At 42.6% G+C, this 12882-nt stretch overlaps 1 protein-coding gene across 1 annotated transcript in view; it reads right to left on the reverse strand.

Annotated features, from left to right (window-relative positions):
* lamc1 (laminin, gamma 1) overlaps positions 1-12882 on the reverse strand; it is a 295041-nt gene that overhangs the window by 10882 nt on the left and 271277 nt on the right. The window contains exons 21-27 of the mRNA XM_070887137.1: positions 12144-12281; positions 9175-9319; positions 8236-8385; positions 5639-5753; positions 3472-3671; positions 2318-2476; positions 2049-2148 (exon numbers count right to left, since the gene is read on the reverse strand). Coding sequence (XP_070743238.1) covers positions 2049-2148; positions 2318-2476; positions 3472-3671; positions 5639-5753; positions 8236-8385; positions 9175-9319; positions 12144-12281 — 1007 coding nt within the window. The remainder of the gene's footprint in view (positions 1-2048; positions 2149-2317; positions 2477-3471; positions 3672-5638; positions 5754-8235; positions 8386-9174; positions 9320-12143; positions 12282-12882) is intronic.

The raw sequence follows: 12882 nt of genomic DNA on the forward strand, positions 1-12882 counted from the left end.
TGATTTAAAAGCATTTCAGAATTTTTCAAGACAACTACGTTTCTAGCTGAAGCCATCTCCTTGCTAGCCGTTAGGATAATTTTGCGCTAAAGCAGGTACAATCATCATCATAGGCAGTCCTTCGGAATCGAGGACGACTTGCTTCCACTCTAAAAATGAGTCCTTAGGTGGCTGAACAGTCCAATACGAGAACCACAGTCTCTGTCACAGGTGGGGCAGATAGTTGTTGAGGGAAGGGGTGGGTGGGACAGGTTTGCCGCACGCTCTTTCTGCTACCTGCGCTTGGTTTCTGCATGCTCTCGGTGATGAGACTCTAGGTGCTCAGCGCCCTCCCGGATGCACTTCCTTCACTTGGGGTGATCTTTGGTCAGAGACTCCCAGGCATCAGTGGGAATGTTGCACTTTATCAGGAGGCTTTGAGGGTGTCCTTGTAATGTTTCCTCTGACCACTTTTGGCTCGTTTGCCGTGAAGGAGTTCCGAATAGAGCGCTTGCTTTGGAGTCTCGTGTCTGGCATGCAAACAATGTGGCCAGCCTGGCGGAGCTGATCCAAGTGTGGTCAGTGCTTCAATGCTGGGGATGTTGGCCTAGTCGAGGACGCTAACATTGGTATGACTGTCCTCCCAGGGGATTTGTAGGATCTTGCGGAGACATCGTTGGTGGTATTTCTCCAGCGACTTGGTGTCGACTATACATGGTCTATGTCTCTGAGTCATACAGGAGGGCGGTCATTACTACAGCCCTGTAGACCATAAGCTTGGTGGCAGATTTGAGGGCCTGGTCTTCAAACATTTTTCCTCAGGCGGCCGAAGGCTGCACTGGAGGTGGTGTTGAATCTCGTCATCAATGCCTGCTCTTATTGATAAGATGCTCCCGAGGTATGGGAAATGGTCCACATCGTCTCGGGCTGCGCCATGGATCTTGAATGACTGGGGGGGGGGGGCAGTGCTGAGCGGCGTGAACAGCCATCTCCTTGCTAGCCATTTAGGATAAGTTTGCGATAAAGCAGCTACAATATCTGCTGCAGCACAAATCTTTACAATGCGGTACGTATACAGTTTTCAACATCAGATACAATGTGATCATATTTTGGCACACACTTTACAAACCAGCGTTTCGGAAAATACTTCTGCAATCTGGGAACATTCATCACCAGGTCCAAATCTTTGTCCTTGTCCAAGATCAAAACTCATGCACCCTCAATCCCCATTGGTATCAGGAGGCTAATTTTTAAGTGCACAGAAAGTTTCAAATCAAGCACTATATGGTTAGCATAAAGGGGGACCGACCTCATTTTAAAAAAAAGGATTTTCACGTACTTTGGGAAATCAAGTTTTATGAAAATTGCGCTCCTTTAATAGGCTTTCACAGGCAGCCACCTGGAAAACTGAAACCTGACATATTGTTGTCATTGGCGCAAATGGAGATAAACCTCCAACGCTGCAGTTACTATTTTTTCTGTGTGACTGCTCACAGTCTTTCTGCTGTAAAAGCCACTCTATTTAAATTGCCTGACAGTTCCTACAGAAACCAGATAAACTTGTAATCAATTCCGTAGTTGTTTTAAAGACATGATCAACCTTTTTTCTGTTCATTGCTGCAACTGTCCCAATGGCTGGGAAGGCATGTGCAGGTCAGTGATGGTGAAGCCTGTATGGAGGCAGGTGATAGCAAGCCTTCCGCTGCTGCTGGGCATGGGTTTTTGGCAGTCTCTGCCAGTAAGCTGCTGGCTGTTTATGTTGCTGGAGACAGCGCAGGTCAAAACCAGTTATTTTACTTTTGTGCTCTGCCAGTGACCACTTTGTTTACACTCGCAGCTTGCTGCCAACTGTAGAGGTACGATTAGTGGAAAATTGCAAACATATGAGCTATAGGGTTGGGAAAGTTGAAACCCTCAAAACAAAATGAGTGTACAATCTGGGAACCACCAAGAGGGAAGGCTAGGGTCAATTTTTCCAAAAACTAAAATTAATCCATGTAATGCTAAAAGGGACTATATGTTTGTTACTTCATTTGATCAACATAAGTTAGATTTCCAGCAACACCTACCCAGTTCTCCCAACAGCTTAGTGATGGTATTCAGCACACCCTGCACAGCTTTTTTGGCCTTTCTTGCCTGCTCATCAGCTTCTTTTGCTGCATTCGAAGCCTAAAAGGAACATTTTGAGAACATACTTAGAATTCTAAAGGTACGCCCATGTATCTCTGATCAGATGCAATAGAACAGGTATGGCAAAAATAATACTGACAGCTCTTTATGATGTAGGTTATGTGTCACTGAATTTTAAGAGTTAATTTGGAAACTTGAAGACCCTCACCATATTGGCCATCATCATGTCTTGGTCTGCTTCATCCTTTTTTCCTGCAAGTTCATCCTCTGCTTCTTTCAGTCGTTTCATCATGTCATTTACTTCATCCTCCAAGTCCATGGCATCATTAAAGGTATCATCTGCATCCTGTTTTGTCTTAGCAGCACTCTACAAGAAAAGTATTGGCTAAGGTTTGAACCAACAGCTACAAACTTAAAATGCTTGCTTAATTAAAGAGCAGTGCCACTGAAGTAAAATGGCTTGATCATGCCTGGATCTGGTGTTTTTCTAAAAAAAATTTGAAATCATGCCGTAGCTCACTGTAAGAGGTAACATAGGAGCTCTGAATTGGAATAGTCATGCAGTTTGTTCCAGGAAACACACGAACCCAGAAACCCCCTAGTATAGCATATAACATTACAAACACCATGTAAAGAATTAATTCACTTTAACCAGTTACGTTGCTTTTTCTTTTAATTGCTTGAATTCTAATGCTGATCTGACCTAAAACATAAACATTTGTATAAGCCATTGGATATCTCAGTTACAAAGATTAACAGTGCATACTGCCTGTCAGAGATATCTACTCCATCTTATTACGGATAAGAGCAAACATCTAATTCCTACACAATTATCAGACAGCGTGGATTCCAAATATAAATTAACAGCCGTCATCCTCAATGCAAATAAGGCTAGTGCGCTGAGTGAAACTACCCAGTATATTAAAACTGTGGCCATCATCATTTTTAAGTGAATTTAAATGTGCAGCTCCAATTATGATCTCCATCAGGTGCTGGGTTATTGGAAATACACAGCACAAAACTGTACAGAATTCTGAGGGTTAGTTTTAAATTTCAAATTTTAAACTAAAGGGCTAATCCAGTAGAATTATTTGTGGATGCACATCATTCTGAATTGATCTTCCAGAATTCAAGATTGAAAGATAAATACGTGCTGATGCAATTTAAATACACTGCCTTTGCAAACAGCTGAAAGTGACAGAATTAAGATACAAGGTCCAGGACCTAAACTTTATGCTGATAAATGCACCACTGGCTGCTCTATACAAAAAGGATAGTTATTGAAGGCAGGCTAAAAGAAAGCATAGCAGATTCAATAGGATTCTTATTTGCAACTATCTACACAAAATGATTTTTTTTTACCTCCTGCAAGGCATTTGCGATTTGCTTTGCATCCTCAGCTTTTTTTTTGGCTTCAGAAGCATCCATTCTTGCATTCCCCAACGCATCCTCAGCCTGTTTTGTCTTTGCATTGGCATCATCAATAGTCTTCCTGATGTCAGGTATTTTTTTCAAAGCTTCTTCTGCTGCTGTCTTGTTGTCATTCACCCTCTTGTCAAAATCTGCACCAAACAAAATCATTTTGGTTACTGATACTTGGACATGAACAGAGCACATGCTGTTCCCTTGGTTAATGTTTATCTATTTATTTATTTGCTTCCTCTTAAATCACTGGCAAGATTAGTTGCACCTTTTCTTTACTCTCCAGAGTAATTTGGAATAGAAATGAAAGTCTATTCCATTTCAAAAGAATACATGTAGCCTCTTTAATTTCCTGCGATCCGTCATCTTGGGGAAAGAGAGGGGGAGACGAAGACGAGAAAGAGAAAAGTAAACAAGCATCTGTCAAGATTATTACAGCTGGATCTAAAATACCACGGATTTGTGGCAATCTGAACATAAAGGTCAAGTGTAAAGGGTTTGTAATTGCACTATTGCTGTATATGAGCAATATACATTTATAATGTTTTCCCCAAGTTGCACAAGTGACAGAACAAAACTGCCCCTTTACACAATGAGCTTTAATGTAAGACACCTAACCAGCGTATGAAAAGAAAAAGAAAACATAACATAATAAATAGGAGCAGGAGTAGGCCATTTGGCCCCTCGAGCCTGCTCCGCCATTCAATAAGATCATGGCTGATCTGATCATGGACTCAGCTCCACTTCCCCGCCCGCTCCCCATAACTCTCAACTCCCTTATCATTCAAAAATCTGTCAATCTCCACCTTAAATATATTCAATGACCCAGCCTCCGCAGCTCTCTGGAGTAGAGAATTCCAAAGAATCATGACCCTCAAGCAGTTGAGGCTGGCTCATTGAATGTTTTCAAGTCAAAGATAGATAGATTTTTAAGCAATAAGGGAATTAAGGGTTACGGGGAGAGGGTGGGTAAAGTGGAGCTGAGTCCACGACCAGATCAGCCATGATCTTATTGAATGGCGGAGCAGGCTCGAGGGGCTAGATGGCCTACTCCTGTTCCTAATTCTTATGTTCTCAAAGAAGAAATAGCTCCTCATCTCCGTTTTAAATGAGCGACCCCTTATTCTGAAACTATGCCACCTAGCTCTGGATTCCCTCATGAGGAGAAACATCCTCTCTGCATCTGCCCTGTCAAGCCCCTTCAGAATCCTGTATGTTTCAGTAAGATCACCTCTGATTCTCCTAAACTCCAATGAGTACAGGCCCAACCTGCTCAATCTTTCTTCATAAGGCAAGCCCTTCATCTCAGCAATTAACCTCGTTATACAGTATATATATTTAGCACCTTTCATGTTCTCAGGATGCACCAAAGTACTTCACACTCAATTAAGTACTTTTGAAGTGCAGTCATTATTGTTTTGCAGGCAAACCGATGGCAGCCAATTTTTACACAGCAAGATCCCACAGTATATGAATGAATGATTAGTTAATCGGTCCTGGTGGTATTGGTTGAGGAATAAATGTTAGGTAGGTCAGGATAATTCCCTGCTCCTCTTCAAATTGTGAGATGGAATCTTTTTATATCCACCTGAATATGCAGACAAGACATTGGTTTAATGTATTTCCCGAAAGATGGCACCTCCAACAATGCAACATGCCCTCAGTGCTGTACTGATGTGTCAGCCAAGATTATGTGCTCAAGTCCTAGAGTGGAGTTATTATTCCAATTTTCCCATCGAGATACACAAGAGAAGGAAAGTAATCAGCATAAGCCCCCTGAATAATCAAAGAGGTAATAATATACATCAGTTTTAGAAACTGAATCACATTGACCTAGAATGTTGTACTATTTTTAAAGAAACTGGAGCTGACAAAGAAACTAGAGTTCCCAATACCAATTGTTCAGTGTACAAATATTCTCTGTTCTCCTTCCAACATCTTCTAAAGATGGCACACGCCAGAATTTAACAGCAGCATACTAATACTGGCAGTTAAAAACAAGAGCTGGCTAGATCATGGGTTGACCATTCTCTAGTCAAGGGCCTTTTTGTTAGGTGTAGCGTAATACTTTTTTTTTTTTAAACACTAGAAATATCAGTTTACAGACCTTGCAGGTTTTTGAGAATATCCTGTGCCTCCTGCAGTGTAGCCTTTCCTTTCTTGGCAGCATCTTCAGCCAAGGCTTTAGCAGCATCTGCACGGGCTAGCAATTGGTCAGCAGTCTTTAAGATAGAAAAAAGGTCAGAATGAACATTTTCTCGGTCATCTATGGATTCCAGACAAAAATCATTGAACAACTTGTGGTTCTACTATTATCCATTTGGGTTATCTTATTCAAATCTACTATACTCAATCCTTTTTATAATTTCCAACACCTCAGCCATAATACCCCTTAAGCGCAAGTTTCTGCAAAGTGAATAACTCTTAGGCCCCGATATTGGTGGCCTTACCGCCCAATGCCGCCAGGTTTTTCCTCCGGTCTCCCCTCTGTGCCAATTTCCACTTGGGCTGGAACGGGCGGGAGGGGAGTACTGCCAGGAACGGCCCGCTGATGGCCAAGTAGAGTAAGTGACCCCACCCCCCGCCTGCTGAGCTGCCAGATTGGTGCGGGCGGGAGTCGACGCCAGCAGGGGGAAGGACCGCTGCGTGGAGGCTGGTCTAACCCTGACGGTAAGTAGGAAGACCTGCAATAAAAAATTAGTGAACATCTTTTTTAAAAAAAAATGTTTTTTTTACAGCAACTTACCTGGATGGGGTCCACTGAAGGTGTTCCGCTGTTTTTTTTCCTCTGTTATAATGGTTTTTATTTTCGGGTCTTCCACCCTCCCAAGAGCCTTTGCCGCCGAGATTGAGAGCTCCTGCTCGCTGCTGCCCAGATTAATGGCATAAGCTGTTATTTTGCCACCGGGCGGTACTGCCACTACTTTTAGTGGAATCTTCCTAGCAAAGTACCGCCCGGTCTCTCGGCGGCCAATGGGTTTCATCGATTTCAGGCCCTTACTCTCTAAGCCTATTCTAAGTAACAGATCTTAACTTAGGCATACATGTTGCCCTCCTCTGCACCCGCTCTAAAATCACAAATCTCTATCATTGACCAAAACTGGGCACAGACCCCTACGAGGATGAACCAAACTCTTATACAACCCAACAGTGGATTTAGTTTTACGCTTTATTTACCTAGCAGAACCCCATTTAGTTTCCCCACAGCTGGCTTACATTGCTTGTGAACCTTTAGTGACCCTCAGTGACTATCAAGTCCCTTTCCAGCTCTGTTAATTTAATGGGCGTTTATGCATAAGTTTTCTGGCCCTTTGTGCACAAGTCTGCACTTCTCCATACTGAGTAACATTTGCCATTTACTCAACAGCTCACTTTATCTGAAAATCAGCCAAAGTCTCCTTATTGCCAACCCTTGGACACATTTTCTATTACCTGCAATTCGAATGGCCAAACTGTTGATGCCTTAGATTATTAAAAATATATTATATACGTGTATAAAATTATGAGGAGCCAAGACAGAGTGGTTAGGCAAGACCTATTTTTCTTAGCAGAGAGGTCAATAACCAAGGGGGCATAGATTTAAAGTAATTGGTAGAAGGATTAGAGGGGAGTTGAGAAGAACTTTTTTCACCCAGAGCGAGGTGGGGATCTGGAACTCACTGCCTGAAAGGGTGGTAGGCTGGATAGTTCTTTTTCGGCCAGCACAGACAGAATGGGCCAAATGGCCTCTTTCTGTGCCGTAAATCTTTATGATTCTATGATCAGAAAAGAACCAAGATAAGAGCTCCAGTAAATTTTACTCATCATCAGGTCCCAATTGTAATCCATTCCTGTGTTGTTTACGCAATTTCATTCAATTCCCAACCCAGTCTATTATTTCCCCAATACACTGTGCCATCTAATCTTTTCTATTCACCATCACAGCAGAACTTTATCAACATTTTCCTGAAAATTCAATACCCAGTATTTCCTCAAATAACAAATTACTGACACATGACCAGTGCTTTCTAAAGCTATGTGGTACTCTGTTTATAGTATCTTGTGTAATGCTCTTAGTTGATAGGCCACTCCTCTTTAAAGGAAACAGGTAAGAATTTACTACCATTCTATCTTCGATATATGGGCCTTTGGCGATATGCGGTCATTAAAATGTAAAGTGTTATATTCTCAGCAGTGCTCGCCTATCACTCCACATCCCAAGCCATGCATACTCTGCACACATCATCTTTCTTTCTCTTCCTCGTCTCCCAACCCTATACTTCACCACATTCTAGTAAGTGATAAAAGAAAACAGAAAAAATATAAAATATAGTTGAGAAGGAATTTCTTCTCCCAGAGGGTTGTGAATCTGTGGAATTCTCTGCCCAAGGAAGCAGTTGAGGCTAGCTCATTGAATGTATTCAAATCACAGATAGATAGATTTTTAACCAATAAGGGAATTAAGCGTTACGGGGAGCGGGCGGGTAAGTGGAGCTGAGTCCACGGCCAGATCAGCCATGATCTTGTTGAATGTCGGAGCAGGCTCGAGGGGCTAGATGGCCTACTCCTGTTCCTAATTCTTATGTTCTTATTGGAGAGAACTAAAGAGGTGGAAATTAACATTCTATACATGAGGGGGATTTTGGAAGAAAATAAGCCAACTACACAAACATTGAGTTATGTTTTCAATTTTGTAGAGCAACAGATCTGGAGCCTGGGTTTTACCTGCTGTTCGGTTTTTCCCTTTTCCAAAAGGCTCTTCACTTCAGTTTCCTTTGCTTTCAGGTCATCCCGCATATCATTATAATCCTTCAGCTTTCTGTCAATCACACCATCCAGATCTGCTGCATCCTTTACTATCTTTTCTGCTTCATTCTAACAGACAAGATGTTCCACATTTCAATTTCAGTTTGCACAGTATATATTTATTCCCCCACAGTGCAGCTACTAAGAGTTACAGAATTACAAACTGGGGTGATTTACCCTCTCGTTTCTCCCTCTACATGTGCCAAACGGGGATAAGCACATTGTCCCTTCCTTCTCATGAGCATTAAAAAGTGTCAGCTGTGGCTCATTGGGTAGCACTCTCGCCTGAGTCAGAAGGTTGTGGTTTCAAGTCCCACTCCAGGGACTTGAGCACAAAAAATCTAAGCTGACACTCCAGTGTAGCGCTGAGGGAGTGCTGCCGTCTTTCGGATGAAAAGTTAAACCGAGGCCCCGTCTGCTCTCTCAAGTGGACATAAAAGATCCCATGGCACTATTTCAAAGAAGAGCAGGGGAGTTATCCCCGGTGTCCTGGCCAAAATTTATCCCTCAATCAACTAAACAAAACAACAGATTATCTGTTCATTATCACATTGCTGTTTGTGCGCAAATTGGCTGCCACATTTTCCACTTTACAACAGTGACTACACTCCAAAAGTACTTTATTGGCTGTAAAGTGCTTTGACACGTCCGGTGGTCGTGAAAGACGCTATACAAATCCAAGTCTTTCTTTCTTAGTCAATGCAATTTGTAAAACATAAACCTGTGCTTTGCTATTTATTGGTGGACCACCATCAGGAAATCTAAATTTACACATTTCTAAAAGTATTGTTCAGCCCCACATCTACAAATAATAAAGTTTAACCAAAGGCACTACAGATGGTGCAGAAATCTAAATACCTCCAAAGCCTTGGTGTCCACAACAGGCAAGCTCGTCAGATTGGCATAGATCTGCAAGGCTTTGCTACCAGCTTCTTCTGCCTCATTGTGTACTTTGGTAGCTTGTTTTTCCAGCTCCCTGGACATATTTTTAGCTGCATCATACCTGGTTGCGAGTTTTGGATCAATTAAAATACAACATGTAACCATATGCAGAAACATTAATACCTCACTAGATATTCTGATATACCATGACAACCTGCATGTTTTTGGACAACCTTATTAATAAAGAACATATATAGAAACACCATCTATAAAACAGTTCTTGCTGGAACACACTTATTTTGAAGGGTTCTATGGTGTATAGAAATAAAGTTTGCTTTGTAAAATGGATTAGAAACATTTCAACATCTGTATTGGTGACTGATTTACAATGTCGTTCAAAATCCCTTCCCTGCCAGCTACATTTTATCCTCGAAAACATTCACGGTGCTGGACATTTCGAACAGATTCTGGTCTATCCCTCCCTCTCAGAAGGGAGGACCAGTATAAGTTCGCATTTACTTTCAAGGGTCAGCAGTACACATGGACCTGCCTTCCCCAAGGGTTTCATAACAGTCCTTCTATTTTCCACCAATGTATGGCCAACTATTTAAAAGGGCTCAACAGACCACAGCAGCTTGTGCAGTATGTGGCTGCTTTTGTTCTCCGACAAGGGGGAGGAGCATGGCCCACGGCTGGCTGAGCTGCAGAGTCTGTTAAAGGAAGCTGGGTTCAAGGTCAATCCTAGAAAAGCATAGATCGGCCAGCAGGAAGTAAAATTCCTCGGACTGACCGTGCATGCTGGGGAGAGGGCCATCGATGAGGCGAGGAGGATGGTGGTACAGGAGCTACCTGTCCTGACCACGGTAACGGGGTAAGATCCTTCCTGGGACTCTCAGGATACTGGAGGGATTTCATAGAGGACTGTGCTGCTACGGCAGTCCCTCTACTCTGGCTCCTCCACAAGGGAGTGGGCTGGGAGTGGGATGAGGACTGCATGGCAGCTTTTTAGTCGTCTGAATAGAGGCTTTAGAAGTGATTGATGAGGGAGAGGAGTTATTTTTGGAGGTAGCTGCCACAGGGGGCAGTTTAAGCGCAGTGCTGGAGCGAGCGAGCAACGGCAGTGATGTAATCAAGGTCCAGGTCGGTGATTGGAGCGTGGGCAGGTACAGCAGGAGCGGTGAGATCGGGGCGAAGGAGCGGCGAGGTTGGGGCGAAGGAGCGGCGAGAGATTGTAGAAGGATGTGATCGGGGCCCAGGAGAGGTGTGAGTTCAGGGCTCAGAAGAGGCGAGGGCCCAGGGGCAGCACGGGCCAGCCCACACTGCGATATGTGTGCGCACTAGGTTTGTGCAGCAGAGCACGTCTCCAGTCGTCTTGGTTAATCCTTGCTACTGGACCAAGACCTAGCTCTGTCAAGCCTGTGTGGTGGCTGGTGTGCAACAGTCACCACACGTTAAAAAAAATCCAAGCACAGGCATCTCCCACCCTTTAAGATTTAGTTCGGACCTGGAATTTTAGGTCCATCGTTGAAACACCTGTGAACTTTTTGACGTGGAAGCAAGTCAACCTCGATTTGAGGGACTGCCTATGATGATGATCCTATTGTCAAAATTTCTGCCTTTTCCACTGATGTAGTCACAAGTGCTTGGCAGTTCACCAAAAGGTCAAGTGTGAACCCAATCCTGGCAGTTTTGTTTCCTCCTTTGTGCCACCCAACCCCCAACTCTCATAGAAACATAGAAAATAGGTGCAGGAGTAGGCCATTCAGCCCTTCGAGCCTGCACCGCCATTCAATAAGTTCATGGCTGAACATGCAACTTCAGTACCCCATTCCTGCTTTCCAATCTCCCAAGAGGATTTTTGAAATCTGGGGAAAATCAACAAACATGATGGCATGGAATGTGTTGCAGGCAATAAAAATAAAATACTGTCTTTTTAAGACCACCTATTCGTCCAAGAAAAGGTGCTCTCTGATTGGAGGGACATTGCAAGAGGCAACCATGGAAATGAGCATAGAAAAACTAACATAATGTATGTTGCTCAAACACTTCACAGACCCCAACAGAAGTATAGCCACTGAAAGAGTACATGATCTCTGCCTTGGAACCATCATCTGAGTTTGTTTCTGTTGGGTGCATTTTCTAACACGCTAACCCTATACAGAAAATAGACTTGTTGCCATTAGCATCCTGTACTATGATTATTAATTCAGCAGTTCCAAACCTTTTCGGGACCTCTCTATGCTTGGCAGTTAGCAGTGGCTTATAAGTCGATTGCTTCACTCTGTTCAGAGAGCTTTCCAACAAAAGTGCTGGCAACTTTCCATCCACAATAGGTTTCTCAACATTTAGGGAGAAGTAATTGTTAGCAACCATCTGGTAGGTTTGTAGGGAGTTCATTCCAATGTCTGGATTTGTGCGCATAATCCAGTGTGAAGCAAGCTCCCAATACCACAACTTCAGATTTCAAGGTGGACTGGCTCTTTGGCAAACTGCCCCTTTGGTCATTTACATCCAGAAGCTTAACTTCAACACAATACAGATAGAAATTAGTTTTAATCATTGCCTCAAAGACATTACACAAGAAAGCCTCAACCCACAAAGCTGTTTCCCATTAAATGTTTCCTTTACAAATGAAATTCCTTTGTCTAAATTTATTTTCAAATCCTGCTTCCCAGGACTGGTCACGGGGACCATCAGGATCATTTACTACAGGTAGACAGCATTAGGATAATTAAACTCAATTTTTAATCTGTAACAATTGACAAGTGTCCGGGATTATCATTTATGTCCCTCCTTCACCCTCTCTTTCCCGGTAAGTTGTTCTCCATGGCAGCAAGTGTTGTTAGATTTCTCTGATCATGAACTGGCACAAGTTCTTGATTGATTAATGCCATATACACCCTAACCCTTCCCACAGTTCAGATCATTTAAGATCACCGACTTACTTTCTGTTTAAGTCATCAATTGTGTTGGTGATTTCACTTTCTTCTGCTAGTGTTTTGCGTAGCAGTTCGTAGGCTTTGGTGGAGGTGTCATTAGCATTCTTGGCGATCTTCTCAATCTCATCTGCTTCATTCTTGTGCCTGCAGGAATTGAAGGATATTTATATTAGTGAAGTTTGTTCTGCTTCACAAGGTCATAGAAAGTTCACTTCACACACTTGCTCTCTAGTCAGTTTCCCCTGTCTCTATGTTCACTCTTCAAAGCCATTGTTTGAGAAGATGTGTAATATCTGAAGCACTATTTGGAGCTGCAAACTGCACCCATTATCTTGGTCACAAAATATTCTTTTTATATTTGAAAAAAGATTCCCTGTCCAGTAATTTAAACGGACAAATGTTTACATAACAGTTTGTTTTCAAAAAATGTCTTTCTTCACCAATAAGGATTCTCAAGTTATTTTCCTTATTGCAGGTGCCAACTTCAATAGTTGCAACACCACTACAATGAGAAATTTAGTGTCTCTGACTCCCAACACAGGCTTGGGGCATTTTCTGTATGCTACATATACCGCTGTCTTAAAAAATACATGGTTTTAGTGTCTATTCTGCAATTTATCATGCACCAGGTTCACAGGCCGAGTGTCAGTTTGACTTTAGTTGATTAGATCCCGTGAAAGACTTTGTGGTGTCTTGTGTAATTCAGAACACCAAAAATTTTTGCACCAGTATTTAAAAAAAAATA

Source organism: Pristiophorus japonicus, chromosome 8 (assembly GCF_044704955.1).
Source record: "Pristiophorus japonicus isolate sPriJap1 chromosome 8, sPriJap1.hap1, whole genome shotgun sequence".
NCBI lineage: Eukaryota > Metazoa > Chordata > Chondrichthyes > Pristiophoridae > Pristiophorus > Pristiophorus japonicus.